The sequence below is a fragment of the Emiliania huxleyi genome, assembly GCF_000372725.1.
Source record: "Emiliania huxleyi CCMP1516 chromosome Unknown EMIHUscaffold_152, whole genome shotgun sequence".
Classification (NCBI taxonomy): Eukaryota; Haptophyta; order Isochrysidales; family Noelaerhabdaceae; genus Emiliania; species Emiliania huxleyi.
Genome location: NW_005201069.1, coordinates 260,813 through 281,429, shown reverse-complemented (window position 1 = coordinate 281,429; position 20,617 = coordinate 260,813). Strand labels below are relative to the sequence as shown.

Here is a 20,617-nt window from a genome sequence, read left to right as displayed (position 1 = left end):
CAACCTTGCGCGTCTTGAGCTGGACGCGGAGGAAGAAGTCGACCCCGATCTCCTCGAGCAGGAAGGGCTCCTCCTCCGTGTTTGGCCCCTCGGTGACAATCTCAAAGTCGGGCCACGCCTCGAGCGAGACTGCGCCGGCGTTGAGCTTGGCGAGCATCCAAGCGGAGCGAGGGACGGTGTTGGGGTGGTGGGCGATGGAGGCGGCGGCGACGAATACGAGGCCCGCGCCAACCTCCGAGGCGATATGCCACGTCGCCGTGTCCGCCTGCGTGAGACGGGCGCGCGGTGACCGGCCCAACATCGCGGTGGCGAACCGTCTGGGGGGGGTCGGACCCCCCCCCTAGCATGTGGTGTGCAGAGAAGTGCGCCCCCCTCCCCGGAAGCGGCGCCTGCTCATGGCCCGCGGTTGTCCTTTCGCAGGGCGCGACCGACATGGAGATCTGCTGCCCACAGATCAGTGCTTTTGTCGACTATTGCTCGCTCTCTGTGCACTCGCAACGCCAGAGGCCGTGCTTGGAGAATGGGTCGCAATGCTGTTGAGCCGCTCCGCAAGCTCCATTGGTGAGCTGCGGTGGCGCGCCGGCCGCTTGATGCATAGCTCTCCGGCGAGCGGCCGCGAACGCGCTTTCGCCCGAGTGGTAAAATGCAATCGTCGAATCTGCCCGAGTGGTAAAGTGCAACTTTGGCATTTGGTAAAAGTTGGCCGAATGGTTTGTGGGGAAAAAACCAAAGCGGAAGGTTGGCTCCAAGAGCTGGTCCTCACGGGGTTGACCCGTCTCCTCCAGATCGAGACGGACTTCATGAACGGCCGAGCAATATTTCTTCATTAATATTATTAATTGATGCTTTTTGCACGGCTGAGCCCCCCCCCCCCCCCTCCCCGCGCCCATTCCCTGCCCTCTCCCGCCACACACTCCGTCAGAGCCCTACTCTCCCCTCTTGCACAACAGGAATTTTGACAATTAACCAATTGGGGAAATGAATAGCTCTCCAAAACGATGGGCTAGCCCATCCCGGCGGTGGTTCGAATCCACACAAGGCGAAGGTGACGGTGGTAAGTGTTCGGTGATCTCAGGCCCAGAGTGAGGTAGTGCGCCTGGGCCTCACCTGATCATGCTGAACAAGCTCCTCTTGCAGCTCGATCGGTCACACCGCCATCGCCGTCGGGGAGAGGGAGGACGACACTGCTTCGGCAGCGTGCACCTCGATCCTGTACCGTGTTTGTTATGCCCCCCCCCCCCAATGAACACACCAGTGAGGGAGGGCGAGACGATCGAGGGGTCCCGTACCATGCGGAATCGACCCTCTCCAGTGCTCAAGTGCTCAAAGTGAAAGGGCGGGGAGGGGATAAGTACTCTTGAGGGAAACAATGGACCGTCAGGCCCCGGGGACTGGCCAGCCCGACTAACACAACCTTAGGAACACCATTTTGCGGTCCTGAGCGGCCGTCTCGGAGCAGAAGCTTCCCTGCCTCCTTGGCCATGTTGCGGTGCCCTCGCGCCATCTGGTCCACGCACTGCTCGCAAGTAAATCGTCTTCACAGGTCGGCAAATACGCCTCACCTTCAAAAGGGTGGCTGCCTACCCCAAAGCCTAGCCCGGGTCATCGATCTCTCTTGACGATTTCACTTTAAAACGCTGGTGCTCATGGGGTTTTCTCTATACACTATAGAAGTCGGAGCCTTGCGTCCAAGGAGAGGCAGCGTGCGGCTCCGTGGACTCGGCCATCTCCCGCGGGTGAGAGGGCGAGAGGACGCATGCCCACCCTCTGAGGCAGCCGTCCGAGTCGGGGAGGCAACCACACAACCATCCTCGCGGGTGTGGGCGGCCTTCTCGGCCCGCTATGCAAGCCCTAAGTCGGCCCTTCCTCGTCGGGTCGGCTCCGGGGACCCCGTAGCCCTAGCCGGAGCTAAGGGGGCCGGCTTTTTCTGCGCTAACCCTAGGAATCGCTCCGGTGTAGGATTCCCGGCACCATCGAGCGGCGCCACACCGATGGAGGGAGTCGGGTTTGGCATTGGCGGGCCGTGAGGGCGCTGAGAACTCAAGGCTTGCCCATTCCGGAGTGGTTCGATCCCACACATACGCAGGGAGGGGCTCGACGAGGTCGCGCTACGGGGGCAGGGCGGCACGCGTCAGGTCGGTCTGATTCCTTTTTGCGCGCGCCCGGCGCGGGGAGGCGCCCCAACCTGCCACTGGCCGTTGAGGAAGTCGACCGAGTCGGGCGCGCCTCTCGAGACGAGCTTGGCGTACCGCTCGTACACGAGAGGCGGAGGCGACATCGTCGGCCTTGCTCTCTGACACGCGCTGCCTTCTTTGGCCTTGCAAGCCGCTCACCGCCCTTAGCAGCCTGGGCAAATGGTGATTGGGTTCACTGTGAACAGACCCCGCCTCTAACTACCTAACTAACGAACCGCCTCTAGAGAATGATAGTAGCGAATTGGGCCCCGCCGCACGCGTCGCTGCGCTCGGTCGCGCGCCGGTAGGCCCGGGCGGGGGCGCCACTGCGGGCTGACGGCCTGTTGCATCATTTCGTGTGTGTGTGGAAAGTACAGCAGCCTTGGCCGTGTAGACTGCCTGCGCACGCCGCGCGTGAATATGGTGAGGCTATCACACCGCGGCTGTGAAGTCACTCGTTGTCGCCTCACAGGCGCCGCCTCAGGGCAAGCGAACGAGCCCAATCGGGCCTTAACTTACACTCCGCATGACGGTGATCCAGCACGACGCCGACATCGTCGAGTTTGGCCCGCAGCCGCCGGTGGCCACCGTCGGCCAGACGGCGGGCGACGAGATGGAAGGCGCGCGCGCGAGCCCGCTGCGCAGACGGCGCAGCGCGTCCCCCCTGCACGGCCTCTGGGCTGCTCTGCCCGCATGCCCCCCCCCGCTCCGTGACGCTTCGCACGTGCCGGACGGTCCGCAGTCGACAAGGCGGATGCTGCAGACGCCGACGCTGACGATGCGCTCACCGGCGAGTTTACGTGGGTGATAGAGGGCTTCTCAAAGAACAAGCAGGCAAAGCTCTACTCGCCCGTCTTCCAGAGTGGGCAGTACAACTGGTGCGCGGCGCCGCGCGCGCGCCAGCCGGCAGCGCCAGCAGCCCTCCGCCGCGTGTCCAGCCCGCGTCCGGACGCCGGCTGGCCCGCCGCACCGCCAGACTTGCGCCGCCGCAAGCCGAGCGTGGGCGGCCCTCAACCCCGCCGCAGGCGGATCCTGCTCTTCCCGGGAGGCAACAACGTGCAGCAGCTGTCGGTCTACCTCGACGTGGCCGATTCGGCGACGCTGCCGCAGGGGTGGACGCGGCATGCGCACTTCACGCTCACGGTCCACAACCAAAAGGAGCCGTCGCGCAACGTCATAAAAGGCGCGCCCGCACCTCTAGTCCCGCGGCGCTCGTGCGGCGCACAGCGGCGCGTTGGGACGGCGCCGGCCGTGACGCCCTCTCCGCCCCTGCGTGCGGCGCAGACGCCGACCACCAGTTCAACGTGCGCGCCTGCGATTGGGGCTTTCGGGAGTTCGTGACGCTGGCGGAGCTCAAGGACACGAGCTCCGGCTTCATGGTGGACGACAAGCTGATGGTGTCGGCAAAGGTGCGGGTGGAGCCGCAGGTGAACTGGTGGTCGTGGGACTCGAAGAAGGAGACGGGCTTCGTCGGCCTCAAGAACCAGGGCGCGACGTGCTACATGAATTCGCTGCTCCAGTCGCTCACGCACATCCCTTACTTCCGCAAGGCGCGCGCGGCCCGCGACGCCGCCGCGGGAGCGCTGGGGCGTGGGTGGGGCGGCGGCGGCGGCCCGACAGCAGCGCCGCGCCGCCCCTGCAGGCCGTCTATCACATGCCGACGACCGACACGGAGGATCCGGAGGCCAGCATCCCGCTCGCCCTGCAGCGCATCTTTTACAAGCTGCAGTACGCCGACAGCTCCGTCTCGACAAAGCAGCTCACCAAGAGCTTTGGCTGGGACACGTGCGCGCGGCGGGAGAGGAGCCGCGCGGTGGGCGGGGCGGCCGGGCTCATCGCCGCCCGCCGCACGCAGGTACGACACCTTCATGCAGCACGACGTGCAGGAGCTCAACCGCGTGCTGGTCGACAAGCTCGAGGAGAAGATGAAGGCGCCGACCCGCCCACGCCGCCACACGCGCCGCTGCCCCACTGCCCCGCTGCCCCGCTGCCCCGGTCGCGCGCTGCCGCGCGGCGGCCCCGCTCGAGCCGGCCCGCCCGGCTGCACGCGCAGGACACGAGCGTTGCCGGCACCATGGCGCACCTCTTCCGCGGCACCTTCACCAACTACGTCAAGTGCATCAACGTGCAGGACGTCTCGCTGCGCGACGAGGTGTTCTACGACCTGCAGATCCCGGTCAAGGGGTGCAAGGACATGTACGCCTCCTTCGACGAGTACGTCAAGGAGGAGACGCTGGACGGCGACAACCAGTACCAGTCCGAGCGCTTCGGGAAGCAGGACGCCAAGAAGGGCGTCGCCTTCAAGGCGCTGCCTCCCGTGCTGGAGCTGCACCTCCGCCGCTTCGAGTACGACTTCAGCACCGACCAGATGGTCAAGATCAACGAGCGGTTCGAGTTTCCGACGACGCTCGACCTCGACCGCGGAGAGCGCAAGTACTTTACCGCCGACTCGGACCCCAACGTCGTCAACAAGTACCGCCTCCACTCGGTGCTCGTCCACTCTGGCGGGCCAAACGGCGGCCACTACTATGCGTTCGTGCGGCCGCTCACGTCGGAGCAGTGGTATCGCTTCGACGACGAGAGAGTGACCAAGGCCAAGGAGAAGGAGGCGGTCGAGGCGCAGTTTGGCGGCACCGAGCAGCAGCAGCACCCGGGCCACACGCCGCAGTGGAAGCTGCCCAAGATCTCCAACGCCTACATGCTCGTGTACGTGCGCGAGTCAGCCATCCCGGAGATCAACGTCGACGTGTCGGGCGACGACATCTCGCAGCACCTGCGGCGCACGCTCGAGAAGGAGCAGGAGGAGAAGGCGCGCAAGAAGAAGGAGCGGCTCGAGGCGCACCTCTACACCGTCGCGCGCGTGGCCACCGCCACCGACCTCGCCACCGAGATTGGCTCGGACCGCTTCTTCGACCTCGTGACGCACGACAAGGCGCGCGCCCCGTCCGCCTCCGCGCGACGCGTCGGCGGCACGCCCGCTGACACGTGCACGACACGCCCGCAGGTGCACGCCATCCGCATCAAAAAGGAGCTCACGCTCCTCGCGCTCAAGCAGGAGATCTGGCGGCTCACGGGGGCGCTGCCGGCGCAGCAGCGGCTCTGGCTGTGGGCCAAGCGGCAGAACCACACCTACCGGCCCGATCGGCCGCTGCAGCTCGACTGCGACGACCACACCGCGATGATGGACGTCAAGGAGGACACGACGGCGCAGCAGAACAACAAGTTCCAGCAGGAGCTCCGCCTCTACCTCGAGGTGGTCGGCACGCCGCCCGCGGGGCCGCCGCCGGCCGACGCGCCCGTGCCCGAGGACGAGGGCTACCCGCAGCTGCCGACGAACCAGATCCTGCTCTTCCTCAAGTTTTACGAGCCCGCGGGCGAGGCGCTCTCCTTTGTCGGCACGCACATCGCCAGCCACACCGACACCCTCACCGACCTGCTCCCCGTGCTGCGCCGCGCAAAGGGCCTGCCGGCGTCGCAGCAGCTGTGCGTCTACGAGGAGGTCGAGTTTGAGACGTCGGTCCGCTTCGAGCTGCTCTCGGAGCACCGCTCCCTCAAGGACGCGGAGCTGCAGTCGGGCGACATCATCGTCTTCCAGTGCGCGCTGCCCGTCGCGGCGCCGACCAGCATGGCGGTCGAGCCTGCGGCGGGCGCGGCCTCGTCCGACGTGCCCGAGCACGAGCCGCTCCTCCAGATCCCGCAGTTCTTCGAGCACGTCAAGAACCGCGTGGTGGTGCACGTGCACCGGCTGCCGCCGCAGCACTCGCACGGGCAGGGCGTGCGCGAGAAGGAGCGCGCGATGGAGATCACGATGGACAAGAGGTGGACCTACGACCAGGTGACGGCGTGCGTCGGCAAGGCGCTCGGCTGCGACCCGCTGCACGTGCGGCTGACGATGCACAACCCGTACTCGGACCTGCCCAAGCCGACGCCGCTCAAGTACCGGTCGGTGGAGAGCCTGCAGGAGATGCTGCTCTCCTTCCAGAAGACCTCCGACATCCTCTTCTACGAGACGCTCGACATGCCGCTGCCCGAGCTCGAGTCGAAGAAGCCGCTGAAGGTGTCGTGGCACACAGCCTCGACGGAGGAGGGGCGCGTCGTCAACCTGCTGCTCGACAAGGAGTCGACGGTGGCCGAGGCGCTGCACGCCCTCGCCAAGATGGTGCCGCCGGAGGCGCCTGGCGCGGGCGAGGCGAGCGGCGCGAGCGGGATGGACGTCGCGGGGGCCAACGGCGCGGGGCCGCGGCGGCTGCGCATGATGGAGATCTTCAACCACCGGATATACAAGATCTTCCAGGACCAGGAGGAGATCGAGACGATCAACGACCAGTACTGGACCATCCGCGCCGAGGAGCTCGCGCCCGAGGAGCTGTCGCAGGGGCCCGACGACAAGCTCATCCACGTGCGCCACTTTTACCGCGACACGAGAATGAACATGACGCACAACTTTGGCGACCCCTTCCTGCTGATGATCTCGCCCGACGAGACGCTCGCCTCCGTGCGCAAGCGCATCCAGGCCAGCTGCGGCTGACGGCCGAGGAGATTGCCGCGTGGAAGATCGCCGTCGTATCCTTTGGCCGCGTCGAGTACCTGGAGCAGGACGACGACGTCGTGCGGCCGCACTTTCGCAAGCACGACAACTACTCCAACTGGGACGACTACTTGGGGCTTGAGCACGCGCAGACGGGGACGGGCAGGAAGAAGCAGCAGGCGCGCTCGGGGTACGACAAGCCGGTCAAGATCTACGGCTGAGCGGCGGCGCGGGCGCCCCCGCGCGTTTGGGCCTCGGCGCAGCGGCGGTACGCGCGCAGGCGGCGGCCGGGGCGCCGCACGCGCGCCGCTCGCGGGGCGCGGCCGCGCGCCTCTCGCGTCGATCGACGGGGAGGACCGCCTGTAGCTTGCTTGCTGGCGTTGCGTTGCCCGCGACGCAGCAAGCGTCGGCTCTCTGCCCCCGGCGTTTCTCTGCCCCCGGGCCCCCGCGGCTCGTCGCGAGCTCTGGGGCAGCGCCGATCCGCGCATCGGCCGATCGCTTGCCGCCCTCTCCACTAGCGTCATAAGATTTGAGTTTGTTTTTGGATGTTGTCACGAGCGATTTTTCTCGCAGTGAAACCACCCCGGGGCCAACCGTCTTCGCGGTGTTTCGTCGGTTCCAAGTGCACTAGGAACCCACGAAACCCGAAAAGAAAACGTGCGCCCCTGTTCGAGTGTATCTTGAGTGTTGCTGTGGAGCGTCCGGTTTCAACACGCGCTCGCGCGCTCGCGTCTGCTGGCGCCCAGAGAACGTGTTGCACCTCACGCTCCCGGCGGAGCCCAACTGCTCGCACTCGACAAGGCAGTCCATCCACTCGCGGCAGCTGAAGTCGAACTTCCACTCGATGCGGCTCGCGCCGGATTGTGAGCTCGGCGAGCGAGGTCGGAGAGCGACCTTCAGTTGGCCCAAGCCGCACGCCACTGAGGCAGAGCGGCCGTGCGCGTACGACGCCGTACGCACACGGCCACTCTGCACCGACCGCAGCGCTGCATTGCGACCGCAGAGGCTCAGCTCAGCCAGGGCTCGCTCACCCGAGCTCGGAGCCGCCGGCGGTCATGGGCAGCAACAAAGGTTTGACGTGTCGCTCGGTGCAGGAGGGCACTGCAGTGGAGGTGCAGCGGCCGTCCGGCGCGTGCGCGATGGGCTGCAGCTTCATTGGAGCTACCAGAGCGCGTCTGGAGCGCTGCCATTGTGTGACCCACGTCCAAGCGGCGCTTCCGGCCTGTTCCGCGCCTCTTTTTACGCTTTTCATTGGAGAGGGGGGGACGAGGTCTCATCAACTTCGAAACCGCCTTTGAAAGGGGGCAAATGCGTCCGTCCCCCTGAGACGGTTGGGTAGGGGGTGGTTTCACTGCGTCTCGCGTTTCCGGGGCAACCGCCTTGAGAGGGATATGAGGCCAGAGGCCACAGAGCGCAGCGCTTGGGCTAGCCTTGAGCGCTTCGCGCATGCCGGAGCCCCCCCCGCACAGATCTGAGATCAGGCGCACATCGGCGCCATCGCGCATCGCGGGATGTCGGATCCGATTCGCGATTGGGCCATCGGCATCGCGGCCGGGCGGCCGGGGCGGCGGTTGCGTTGCGTTGGGCGGTGCGCGAGCGAGAGCGCCGCACGACAATCCTCAATCCACCGCTTGTACACTCCATCTCCAACACACACACACGTCGCGCGTGGCCCCCGCGATCCGCGCGCGCGACACCGAACACGTGGAACCAAGCTATTTGACAACTCGCACTCCTTTCAGCCCCGCTTGAGGTCAGCTAGCCTGCGGGCGAGGTCGTCATCCGCGCTCAGCGGCGGTGGCGCCGCCGCCGGCGCGGCGGGCTGCTGCGGCGGCGTGGCGGGCGAGCCGTCGACGACAGGGATGTGCGCCGCGCCGCCGGCCGAGTCCGTGTCGGCGTGCCGCACGAGGGAGAAGGTTGCGGCGGCTCCGTCGGCGAGGTCGATGGCGAAGCTCTTGACCGGCTCGTCGACGGAGACCGCGTGGCCGTTGAGGTGCAGCACGCGGTCGCCCGGCTGGATGAGGCCGCAGGCCGCCGCCTCGGAGCCCGGCTTGATTGCGACGACCACGTTGTCGGGGGTGAGGTTCATGCCTGCCGGTCAGCAGCACGCGAGTCAGAGGGGATGGGCCAGGCAGGCGGTGCAGAGTCAGAGGGGATGGGCCGGGCAGGCGGTGCAGAGTCAGAGGGGATGGGCCAGGCAGGCGGTGCAGCCGGCTCGTCGGGGGGGGTGAGGCGCGTGCCGAAGCCGGCAATCCCCTTGGTCAGCGTGACGGTGAAGGGCACCGCGCCGCCGCTGCTCGTGCCCTGCGCCAGCGCGCACGACGCAGACGCGACCGGCAGCGCGACGCCGGCGGCGGGCCGCGCAGGCGCGGCCGGCGCGGGCTGCGGCGCCACCGGCTCGGCCGAGTTGACTGGCATGCCCGGCAGCGGGAGGGCGATGCCGATTGTGGACGAGATGGGGTCGGGCGCGGCGCCGAACGCGCCGGGCGGCGGCTTCGGCGTGAAGTCGACGCCGTACGCCTTTGCGATCTCCGTGAGGTAGAGCTCGACGACAGAGGGGTCCGGCACCTGCAGGAGCAGTCCGGGCCGGCTCACACGGGCATCGTCACACGGAGGGGTCGCGCAGGGGAGAGGGAGGGAGGGGTGGCGGGCGGAGAGGGGCGCCGCGCCTGCGTCGAGGTGAGCATGCGGACGAGGCGGTGGTTGAGGTACTTCTCCTTGTTCTCGATGACCTCCTGCGCATACTCCTTGCCGTACTTTGCCGTGAACTGCGCGTGCAGCACCTTGAGCTCCGGGATCTCGGAGCCGTACAGCCAGCCCGCGTACAGCAGCGCGCACACCGCCTCGGCAATCTCCGGCTTGAGGTGGTCCTCCGAGTTGACCACCTCGAGGCGGGCGAGCAGCATCTCGGCGTACTGACGGAGGATGCCGTACGACTCGAGGGTGTAGTCCTGACGGCCGGCGTTTTCCCGCGCCGCGTCAGCCGCAGGGCGGTGGGCGGCAGACTGGGCGGGGCGGGCGCGCCTCGCGGATGATGTGCTCCACGAGGATGCGTGCGTTTTGCTCCTTGTCGTCGCGGAGCAGCGTGGCGACCTGCCGCTTCTGCTGCTTTGCGAGGTTCGCCTTCTTCTGTGTGAGGAGCTGGAAGCGGTTGCAGAGCATCTTGAGGTGCACCTTGGTCTTGTCGGCTGAATACTTGGGCTTGCTGGAGAACATCTCGCGACCGGGTGAGAGTGCGCTTGTCTTCAGCCGCCCGGCTCGGCCGTCGGTTCGATGCGCGAAAGAAAGACAATTTACCTCGTTCGACTTTTCCTGGCAGTGCTGACTCCCCACTCGACTCCACGACGTACCCGACAGCTGGAGCCACGGTGCATGTGCGCCGCACTCGCCGCTGCTGCTGCCACCTCGTACTCCTTCCGTCTCGACGCGCCCGCTTTCACTCCGCACGGCCTGCGAGTGTCCGACGTACGAGCGTCCAACGTGCCTCTCAACGCGCCGCTCACGGTGGAGCAGCTCGAGGCGCGGCTCGCGACGCTCGCGGGCCCAGCCAACCGCGACAGGAGGCGACGCGTGCAGCAGCGCTTGAAGAAGCTCCGCGACAGAGCCGATGGCAAGGCAGCAAGCGGCAGCGAGGCGCAGTCTGCAGTGGCTGCGACTGTGCCGGCGGCGACTAGCACAGCAACGGACCGGGCTAGTGACAGTGACCAGCGAGTTGCGATCGGCGAAGGCGCCGGCAGAGGTCGACGGCAGCCACCAGCGGCGGCGGCGACTCGCGCAGCAGCGGACCCGAAAGCTGCCAGAACTGCGCGGCCGCGGCGGCCGCGGCGGCCCGAGCGCGGCTCGGCGCCAGACGTCTGGTGGCGCGCCGTGAGCATGGCCGAGCTGCGCGCCCACCCGGCGTTTGTCGCGCTGCCGCCCGCGCACCGCGTGCTTCCCGCCACGGCGTCCGACCTGCGCCTGTACCGGCAGGACTCGGACCAGTGGTGGGCGTGCCACGCCGGCCGCATCAGCACGAGCGCGTGCGCCGCCTGCCTCGGGGTGTACGAGGAGCGGTCGGCGAAGGAGCTCGGCGTCCCGCCCTCGCTCCGCGGGCACGGCAAGGCGCTCGACGCGCACGCGCGCCTCCAGGCGCCGCTCCTCGCCGACTACGCGCTCCTCCGGGACGCGGCGGGGAAGGTAGACTCCGCGTCCGCCGACGCCGACGACGGCCACGGGGCGGTGTGGCGCTCGCGGCCCGCCTCGTCGGCGGGGGCGGTGCCCTTCCAGCGCGAGTACGTGCCTCGGCGGTCGCGGCGGGCGGAGGGCGGGACGCCGTACCGTACCGTCGGCCAGGTCCGGATGGCGTGGGGCAATGCGCAGGAGGCGACGTCCGTTCTCGCCGCGGCAAACTACCTCTGGGCGCGCAACGCCACCGTGGAGGAGGCGGGGCTGCAGCCGCTCGAGGCGCTGCCCGAGAGCGTGCTGGCGGCCCTGCCGCCCGGCCTCCCTCCCATCGGAGCGAGCCCGGACGCAATCGTGCGCTGGCCCGACGGCTCCGTCGAGCCCTTCGAGGCCAAGAACCACGCGCCGTTTGCGACGTGCCGCGCGCCGCAGCCCTGCTTCGAGGTGCGGGACCCGGGCCCGTTCGACGGCGTGGCGGTGTGGCACGTGCCTCAGCTCTACCTGCACATGCTCTGCTTGGGCGAAGCGTGCAGCTCCGCCCTCTTCCTCTCCTGCTCCGCCACGAAAGGCGCCAACCTCTTCCGCCTGCGGCGGGACACGCAGCTGCAGGGGCTCGTCCTCAAGTTCGTGGCGCGCTTCGCCGACCGCCACGGCGCCGGCCAGCCGCCGCCGCCGCCCGACCACTTTTGGGGCTGCCGCGAGTACGCGTCGCTGCTCGAGGGCCTCTCGCGCGCGAGCCGCGAGGCGGTCGAGCTCGTCGCGCACATCCCGCACGCAGAGATCCAGAGAGGGCCGGAGGCGCCGCTCTTCTTGTGACGCCTCGCGCGTCGACGTGACGCCTCTCGCGCATCTCATCGGCACTCATCGCGTGTGTGAACGACGCTCGACGGCCGAATGCGTACGTCAGTAGGAGGGGTAGGTGGAGTAGCCGAGGGAGGTGTGGTTTTCTTGTGGGGTCGCGGTTAACAAAAAACAAAAAGGTTAATATTAATGGTTTTCTGCTGAAATTCTTTCAGGCTCCGCGCCAGTCCGCGCCCTTGTCGTGCCAGTAAAAGAAAGAAAGAAAACGGACAACCCAAGGGAGGGATGGGAGGACGGCACGCCGCCACCACACAGGGATTTTAAGGAGAGGGGTGTGGTGCACTAGCCGTCGCCCACCCTTGGGCGTCCGCCTCTTCCTATCTCTCTTCGCAGTCTCTCTCCGATTCTCGCTGCGACCTTCGTGCCACCTCGCGGTCGCCCCCTTCTCGTCGTGCTCTCCCTTGTCGCTTCTTCCTCTGTCGCGTCGCTCTCCTCTGTCTCGTTCTGCGACGCCGCCGCCGCCTGCCGGTCCCTTGTTCTCGCGGCTTCTTTCGCCTTTCGGCGCAGCTCCGCCCTCCTCGCTGCATATCCTGGCCCCTCGAGTCTATCGAGCTCTCCTCGCGCAAGGACGCGCCAGTGTGCTGTGAGAGAGCGCTTTAAGAATTCTTTTAGGCTCAGAACTTTCCAGGACAGCCTGTCCTCGAAGTGGCTGGCTCATAAACGCACAACCCCGGGCCCCGCTCACAGGGCGGTAAGAGGGCGGCCAGGACACCACTTCCCTCGTGGCCGCCACTCCCGACATGTCGGTTGCAATCGTCGGCGCCACCGGTGCCATCGGGAGCTCGATAGCACGTCGCGTCCTCGCCCGCGGTGGCACGCCGTGGCTCATTGGGCGGAATGCCGACGCGCTGCAATCGCTCTCGCAGACGCTCAATGGTGCTCCGTTTACTGTCGCCGACGCTCGCCAGGCCGAGCAAATGGGCGACGCACTTGCGCCCGACCTGCCGGCTGACCTCAAAGGCTTCGCCTACTGCGCTGGCGACATCGCTCTCAAGCCGTTCAAGCGCGCCGAGCCAGCCGACTTCAGGGCATGCTTTGAGTTGCACGTGGTTGGCGCGGCTGCCGCGCTGAGGAGCGTCGAGGCCCCGCTGAAAAAGAATGGTGGCTCTGTCGTTCTCTTTTCCAGCGTGGCCGTGCAGCAGGGCTTCACCAACCACGCCATCATCTCGAGCGCCAAAGGCGCCATCGAAGGGATGACTCGCGCGCTTGCTGCCGAATTTGCTCCCTCCGTTAGGGTCAACGCTATAGCGCCCTCGATCTCGCACTCGGCGATGGCGGCGCCGATGCTGGGGAAGGAAAGCATGCGCAACACCCTCGCCAAGTCCCACCCGCTCGGCAGAGTCGGCGAGGCAGACGATTCGGCCGCGCTCGCGAGCTTTCTGCTCAGCGACGAGGCGGGGTGGGTCACGGGGCAGGTGATTGGCGTGGACGGAGGGCGCGCCGCCGTGGCCTGAGAAGCGCCGCGGCAGGTCAGTACAGCTCTCTCGATCAGGCCGCCACATCCTAATAGCGTGCAAAGGTGTGTGAAACTTGCACAGTGTCTTAAAACCTCTGTACAAGTCTCAAGTGGCACCCTGCTGCCTGCTCGTCGGGACGTTTTGTTGGTTCCGCTACCAATGTGCAATGAGCAATGTGTGCTGCTGCGCGTGCTGGCGAAATCCTCGTGAGCGCATGTGAAACGTCCACATGGCCTACTGGTATGGAAGCAGGAACGAGGAAGGCCCAGCGCGCAGGCGCACAACAGAGAACAGTCAACACGGGGCGCCCCGGTGCCCGGCCCCCGCGCTAGGTAGGCCCCGCGCCGTGCCGCCGAAAACGGAAAAGCTAAAAAACAATAAAAATGAGTAGACATGTGCATGTGCATGCTACTACTGTATTCACAGCCGTTAGAAATACCACCCTGCGCGGAAGAAAGCGAGCGCCACGAGCCAAGGAATCGAAAAGCGGCGGTCGCCCGGCGGGCGCGTCTCTTGTGCCGGGGATTCAGCGCGCTCGCCATGCTGCTGCCGTTCGCATCGGCGCCGCAGTGTCCTCGTCCTCGGGCAACCACCAGCTGCGGCTCCTTGCCGTGCACCTGCAGCTGGACGCCACTGCCGTCACCACCGCTGCCGCTGCTACAGATGCTCCTTGCGCTATTAGCATCGTGGCTTGTAGCCTGCCACAGAAGCATACGGTGCAGGACAGGGGTGCGGGCGCAATGGGTCGAGCGGCTTTCGCCGATTGCCTTGCTGCTGCTGCTGTGCTCAGTGCCAGCCGACGCGCATCTCAATGCAGTCTGCACCAGCACCTCAGAGAGCGAGCCTGGAAAAGCCACTGTATATCTCACCACTTACCACTCCGAAACTGCCTCCAGCGGCTCGCTCTATGTCTATCGAAGCACGTCCGATAGCGACCCGCTAGTCGTGCCCTTTAATGATGCCTGCTCGCCGACCGTCGATTACCCCAACAGCATTCAAGACGGTATCAAGAGTGCGCTGGATTGCTCGGTCCCGTCCAATGCAGCAGTCAAGTGCTACGCCAGACCGGAGGCGACCGGGGGTTTCCAAACAGGCGATGGCACCAGCCTGGTGAGCGCGTACAATACGCTGGAGACGATCGATCCGCGGCACCCATGGCCCGGCGACGGGAACGCCAGCCCAGCGTACGAATACAGTTACAACCAGGTGCGGCGCGCATTCACCGCCGAAGTGACGGGCGTTAGTACTGGCAACTTCATCGTGAAGGTCGCCGACGCGGACTATATATCAGATCCTTGCCACAACACCGATGCCTCGTGGACCGGGCACCCTTGCAAGGCATCCGCTCCAGCATACTTCTCCCTGCCAATTTCTGTGGCCAGCACTGGTGCTGCCTGTCACGGCGACATTGCGACCGCCTTGGGGGGGCAGGCCGGATCGGTCGACGCATCCTCGTATGCTGGATGCAGCGGCTTGGGCGATGGGATGACGTGTGATGCGACGTGCATGCCTTCGTGCACGCAGAGCGGCTCGATCTGGTGTAACAATGGCAACTGGACCTCTTCCCTTGCTTGCGCCTGTCCGTTCCCGAGGCCCCCGCCGAGGCCTCCCTCACCGCCACCTCCCTCGCCACCACCGCCCTCGCCACCACCGCCCTCGCCACCGCCGCCCTCGCCGCCCCCACCGTCGCCGCCGCCGCCCTCGCCACCGCCGCCGTCGCCGCCACCTCCCTCGCCACCGCCGCCCTCGCCTCCGCCTCCGAGCCCTCCACTGCCCAGCCCGCCGCCGCCAAGCCCGCCGCCGCCGTCGCCGCCGCCGCCGTCGCCGCCACCTCCCTCGCCACCGCCGCCCTCGCCTCCGCCTCCGAGCCCTCCACTGCCCAGCCCGCCGCCGCCAAGCCCGCCGCCGCCGTCGCCGCCGCCGCCGTCGCCGCCACCTCCCTCGCCACCGCCGCCCTCGCCTCCGCCTCCGAGCCCTCCACTGCCCAGCCCGCCGCCGCCAAGCCCGCCGCCGCCGTCGCCGCCGCCGCCGTCGCCGCCTCCTCCCTCGCCACCGCCGCCCTCGCCGCCTCCTCCCTCGCCACCGCCGCCCTCGCCTCCGCCTCCGAGCCCTCCACTGCCCAGCCCGCCGCCGCCAAGCCCGCCGCCGCCGTCGCCGCCGCCGCCGTCGCCGCCACCTCCCTCTCCGCCCCCTCCGTCTCCCCCGCCCCCGTCCGCACCAACACCCAGCCCGCCACCGCCCTCGCCGCCGCCACCCAGCCCGCCGCCTCCATCGCCGCCGCCGCCCTCACCGCCGCCGCCCAGCCCACCGCCTCCATCGCCGCCGCCGCCCTCACCTCCACCACCGTCGCCACCGCCGCCCTCGCCACCGCCGCCCTCGCCACCGCCGCCCTCGCCACCGCCGCCCTCGCCGCCCCCGTCGCCGCCGCCACCCTCGCCGCCTCCGCCCACACCACCGCCCTCACCATTGCCGCCTTCGCCTCCGCCCCCGTCCGCGCCCCCCTCACCACCGCCGCCCAGCTATCCGCCCCAGGTGCCGTTGGGTGATCCAGCCCTTCCTCCGCCGCCCCCAAAACCGCCTCCATCCCCCGCACCCTCGCCGCCGCCGCCGTCGCCACCGCCACTGCCGCCCCCGCCGTCGCCGCCGCCTCCGTCGCCGCCGCCACTCACGCAGGTGGTCCAAGGCGCTCTGGACGCCGTCGACGGCCTCAGCGACCTCAGCAACCGAACAAACGTCAGCTTGTCCGAGCTGGAGGAGATCATGAACGGAGTGAGCGACGTGCTGTCCGAAATGAGCGGGCTCCTCAAACCGGAGGAGGGGCAGCCGACGGACAGCTCCAGGGTAGAGGCCGGGCAAGTGCTCCAGCACGCCATTAGCAGCGTGGTCGGTGCGGCCGTCGCCCTCGCCGCCTCGCTCGCCGCTGGCGGAGACAACGCAACCTCGGTGGAGATCACGACCGGCTCGCTCAATGTCTCTGTGCAGTCGGTCGAGCCGCAGCCAGGCGAGCCCGTGAGCTTTGGTGGCGGGGGCGCTTTGGCGGACACGGCTCTGCAGATCGAGGGACTCGACGCCGGCCTCATCGTGACAATTTCAGCATACACGACGACTGCCGAGGTGGTCGGCGGCAGCGTGAACGCGTCCTCTTCCTTTGCAGGGAAAACGGTCTCCTTCTCCGTCTCAGTCAGCAGGGAGGGGCGACGACTGAGCGAAGCGACGAACATGACTACGCTAATCAGACTGCCATACAACGACGACGAACGGACCGCAACGTACGGGCGACGACTCGGCGAGACTACGGCGGGCGCCCAAATCGGCCAACCGTCCAGCCGCGATATATTTGAGGGTATGAGGCAAGGGCTGCCTCGACCATCCGGCGCACTGACCTGCAACAAGTGGGACGAGGGCAGTGCCGAGTGGTCGACCAGGGGCTGCCGCACAGTTCCGCTCGAAGGCGGGGGGCTGGGCTGTGAGTGCGATCTGGCATCGGGCCTCTTCCGGGCCATCAAGGTTCCGCTCGAGGTGCAGGACGATCAGGTCGAGGTGCTTTCGCTTGACCCGCAGAGGCGGGAGGCGACGCACTGCATCTGCTCCAAGGGCGTCGACGTGACGCTGACCAAGATGGAGAACGCCTCGGCGAGCAAGAATTTTTCCTTGGACATCGTCCAGTCGACAACGAGCGAGTATCGCTCGTGGCGCGCCGCGCAGTACGGCGAGATGAACGCGTCGCTGGTCTGGCTGCCCAAGGAGGAGGGCGACGCGAGCAACGGCTTGCCGGTGGAGCTCTCCGCCTCTGGCCTTCCCGAGACGCTGAGCGGCGCTACCGAAGGCGCCACGGTTGCTTTGGAGGTGGAGGCTGACGACACAGCGGGCTGCAGCAACGTCTCCGTGCTATTCCGCGCTCGCATCTTGGCAATGACTGTCGCGTCGAGCACCAGATGGGATGCGGACGCTAATCTCACCGCAAAGGTGGACGCCGGCGACACTCTCGTCGTCCCCTTCACAGCGTGCGACGTGGATGGGCTGCCTGTGCATCACACCGTCCCGACGGATCGCACAGAGCTGTCCGATGACCGCAGCTTTTCTGCCGCGGTTGTATACGGCGGCCTCGCGCCTCCCCCGGGGCGTCGCCTGAGTTCGCAAGACGCTCCAATGGTTGTGCCAACCACCCCCGGCCGCTACGACGTCCGTGTGCAGCCCGCAAGAGTGGGCAACTTTTCCCTTGTCCTCGCGCTCGGCAATGCCGACGCCACCCCTGCCACGGGCCCGCTGCTGGTCGTGGTTGATTGCCGGTCGGGTCTGGTGCAGGACGATGAAGGGTTTTGCGTGTGCCCAGCGGGTCAAGAGCCGCAGGACCCCTCTGCCGGACCTGCGGATCTCACGTGCACGCCTTGCGAGGAGGGGCACGTCAAACCGGACCGGGGCAACGCGCTGTGTGAGCCCTGTCCGGCCGGGTCCTACGAGCCCGACACGGGCGGCACCGTCTGCCGGACCTGCGCGCACGGAGAGTTCCAGGCGCTGGCGGGCCAGGCGCAGTGCGAGCTGTGCGACCCACAGACGACTTCCGCCGCGCCCTTCGCCTCGTGCGACGAGTGCGACCGCGACACCTTCCGTTACGACGAGGTGGCGGCGAGCACTGCCACGTGCAAACCGTGCCCTCTCCTCGCGGCCTGCCCACTCAACCACACCACGCTCTCGACGCTCGTGCTCGACGAGGGCACCTGGCGCCTCACCAACCAGTCGCGTGCCATCGAGCGGTGTGCGACTGCGGGCTCGACCGGCGCCTGCGTCGGCGGCGCTGATGCGGGAAACGACGGGGACGGTTACTGCCGCGGCGGTCACTCGGGCTATCGCTGTGGGGTGTGCGCAGGCGAGGGGCAGTACTTTGACAAGGGTGCAGGCCGATGCGAGGAATGCGACTTCGCAGCGAGCTACACGCTGATTGCCTTTGTCTTGTTGACGCCCCTCGCCGTCGTCGTGTGCTTGCGGCGCGTGGAGCGGCGTGGCGCGCCGGCTGCAGTAGTGCGGACAATCAAGAGATTGCGTGTCTTCTCCAAGCGGTCGGCGCTACCTGCAAAGGTGCGGCTGGCGGTTGGCTTTGCGCAGATTGGCGCCGCTGCGTCCGACTTCTCGATCTCGATCCCGGACGTGCTCCGCCCATTGCTGCTCTCGCTGCGCGTGCTGCGGCTTGACCTGTGGGGGCCGGCCTTCATTCCACACGCCTGCCTTGGAGGCTACATGACCTACATGCTGGTGACCGCCACCTTCCCGGTGGCGCTCATGCTCGTTGCCGTCGCCGTCCGCCTGGCACGCCGCTGCTACCGTGCTCGCCGACACGCCGACGCCGAGGGTCGGGCCGCCCTCATGACGCTCAGGGACGCCGCTCCGTGGTGTCTCGGCATTGTCACCCTGTTCAGCCCAACCGTTTCGTCTGCCGCCTTTGGCGCCTTTCACTGCCGGCGTGTTGTCGCCGACTCGAGCCCGCTCGAGTACCGCTCCTTTCTCTGGGACAGCCCGGGCGTCCTCTGCAGCTCGGGTGAGTGGGAGACGCTTCGTATCGCAGCCGTCGTCATCCTGATCGTCTGGGCGGCGGTGCCTCTCGCCATCCTCGCGCTGATCCTGTACAAGGTGCGGCCTGCTGTGCTTAAGCACACGCCGAGCCACATCTCGACCGCCTCCCGCGTCGCATGGGAGGACTTCGAGCCGCCCGACATTTGGTGGGCGTGGATGGACCTCTTCCGCCGGCTAGCGCTCGGAGGCGGCCTGCTCCTCGTGCCCGAGGAGTTCGCCTTTCTCCGGCTCGTCATCGGGCTGCTCTTTGCGCTGGCGGCACTCTTCATGCAAGTGCTCTTGCGACCCTATCGCAACAAGCAGGTCGAGGCGCTCGCCGCCGCTGTCCAGACCGCGATATGTGTCCTATTCCTCGGCTACTCGTACATCTACGTCTTTGAGCGCTTCGAGGCGCTGCCTGTCGAGCGCGGCGTCGTGGTTTGGGTGATGACGTTCGCCTCGCCTGATGCCGTTGCGACCGCGATGGTGGTCGTCGTCGCCGTGCTCGCCACCCTCGCGCTCGGTGTCACGATCCGCGATGCTCTCGCGGCGACGAGCGCCTCCGTCTTCCTGTTGTGCGAGACGCGGCGGCCGCCCGAGCTGTCGATGCACGGCGGACAGCGCTTTCACCTGTTCCTCTCGCACACGTGGAACACCGGGCAGGACCAGTGCGCCGCCATCAAGCGGCAGCTTCAGCTACACCTGCCCGGCATCAAGGTATTCCTGGACGTCGACGATCTGCGCGACATTGGCGCACTCGAGGAGCACGTCGAGGAGTCGATGGCGGTCGTCGTCTTCCTGAGCCGGGGGTACTTTGCCTCGCGCAACTGCCTTCGTGAGGTGGAGGCGATAACCTCACAGCGCAAGCCGGTGATCCTCGTCCTCGAGGCGGACGAGGCCAAGGGCGGCCTGACGCTCGAGCAAGCCATGCTCGAGTGCCCCGAAAAATACCGCGACTACCTCTTCAAGCACTCCGACGGCCAGCCGAGGCTGCCGTACCGATGGCACCGGGTCCGGGAGTTCCAGATGCGCTCGCTATGCCTCATCGCGAGCGAGATGCTCGGCGTCAGCCCCAGCTACGCGCGGTACTGCAAGCGGCGACCGGACGGGCGGACCGCGGCCGTCGAGGAGGCTGCTGCGCCCGGGGCTTCCGAGGGCCAGCCCTCGCCGCGCGCATTGCTATCCAAGCCACGCCTCGAGCTCTGCCTCGCCTCGGACGTCGCATTTGAAGAGATTGGCTACTTTGGCCGGCCGCCCGAGCTCTACGCCTCGCCGCACAACCCCGGCGCGGAACGCATGGCCAAGGAGCTCATCGCCGCCTTTGAAGCCAGCGAGAGGCCTCGGCTGCGGATGGCGCCTTTGCTCGTCCGCGATGGCGGGGACGACGACGACGACGGCTCGGCGGACGCGCAACGAATCGTGCGCCCCCCCGACTTCATGGTGCTCTACCTCAACGGCGAGACGTGGCTTGGCGAGAGCGGCGCCTCGCTCGCACGGGAGGTGGCTGCCGCAAACAAGGCAGGGCTGCGCATCGTGCTCCTCCACGAGAACGACGAACTGCGGGGCGGCTGCCCGTTTGCGCGATCAATTGGTTTCATCCGACGGATGAGAGAGAAGAATCTGGTGCGATCTCCACGTGGTGGGGGGGGGTAGGGCGGAACTTGAATTGCCATCGGCGGGCGCCCTCGTCTGGCAGGTACCAAGGTAGTGGCGGCATTCCGTAGTGGTGGCATCCTCCCTAATAAGTCCTCCCCCGTCTCCAATCCGCGTCCATCACCTGTACCTGTGGTTCCCACCGTGCCATCGCTTGGAGTCTCGATGCTTGCTGCCGCTATCCCAGGCGCGGCTGAGGCCGACGCCGCAAGTGATTGCATCGCGCATCTTCTCAA

At 67.3% G+C, this 20,617-nt stretch overlaps 6 protein-coding genes across 6 annotated transcripts in view; 4 read left to right on the top strand and 2 right to left on the bottom strand.

Annotated features, from left to right (window-relative positions):
- EMIHUDRAFT_111499 (hypothetical protein) overlaps window positions 1-301 on the bottom strand; it is a gene marked incomplete at both ends in the record, with an annotated part of 2,894 nt that extends 2,593 nt beyond the window's left edge. The window contains one exon of the mRNA XM_005786343.1: window positions 5-301. Coding sequence (XP_005786400.1) covers window positions 5-301 — 297 coding nt within the window. The remainder of the gene's footprint in view (window positions 1-4) is intronic.
- A 2,336-nt stretch (window positions 302-2,637) lies between these two features.
- On the top strand, window positions 2,638-7,271 carry EMIHUDRAFT_441425 (hypothetical protein). The gene is made up of 8 exons (XM_005786342.1): window positions 2,638-2,794; window positions 2,917-3,052; window positions 3,200-3,357; window positions 3,459-3,724; window positions 3,817-3,959; window positions 4,030-4,105; window positions 4,228-5,106; window positions 5,179-7,271. The coding sequence occupies exons 1-8, from the start codon at window positions 2,701-2,703 to the stop codon at window positions 6,700-6,702; spliced, it is 3,276 nt and encodes a 1,091-aa protein (XP_005786399.1). The 5' UTR covers window positions 2,638-2,700; the 3' UTR covers window positions 6,703-7,271.
- Window positions 7,272-8,300: 1,029 nt separating this feature from the next.
- On the bottom strand, window positions 8,301-9,970 carry IST1 (increased sodium tolerance 1). Its single transcript, XM_005786341.1, has 4 exons — window positions 9,727-9,970; window positions 9,372-9,653; window positions 8,943-9,270; window positions 8,301-8,793 (listed from the first exon to the last, which is right to left on the bottom strand). Exons 1-4 carry the CDS (start codon window positions 9,916-9,918, stop codon window positions 8,441-8,443), a joined length of 1,155 nt encoding a protein of 384 aa, XP_005786398.1. The 5' UTR covers window positions 9,919-9,970; the 3' UTR covers window positions 8,301-8,440.
- Window positions 9,971-10,575: 605 nt separating this feature from the next.
- Window positions 10,576-11,679, top strand: EMIHUDRAFT_111496 (hypothetical protein; the record flags this gene model as incomplete). Its single annotated transcript, XM_005786340.1, has 1 exon — window positions 10,576-11,679. The coding sequence occupies one exon, from the start codon at window positions 10,576-10,578 to the stop codon at window positions 11,677-11,679; it is 1,104 nt and encodes a 367-aa protein (XP_005786397.1).
- An 884-nt stretch (window positions 11,680-12,563) lies between these two features.
- On the top strand, window positions 12,564-13,271 carry EMIHUDRAFT_363689 (hypothetical protein). The gene has a single exon (XM_005786339.1). It carries the CDS (start codon window positions 12,642-12,644, stop codon window positions 13,176-13,178), a length of 537 nt encoding a protein of 178 aa, XP_005786396.1. The 5' UTR covers window positions 12,564-12,641; the 3' UTR covers window positions 13,179-13,271.
- Window positions 13,272-13,844: 573 nt separating this feature from the next.
- EMIHUDRAFT_229070 (hypothetical protein) lies at window positions 13,845-20,381 on the top strand (the record flags this gene model as incomplete). Its single annotated transcript, XM_005786338.1, has 4 exons — window positions 13,845-14,760; window positions 15,865-16,450; window positions 16,537-16,573; window positions 17,577-20,381. 4 exons carry the CDS (start codon window positions 13,845-13,847, stop codon window positions 20,379-20,381), a joined length of 4,344 nt encoding a protein of 1,447 aa, XP_005786395.1.
- Between the last annotated feature and the right edge of the window lie 236 nt (window positions 20,382-20,617).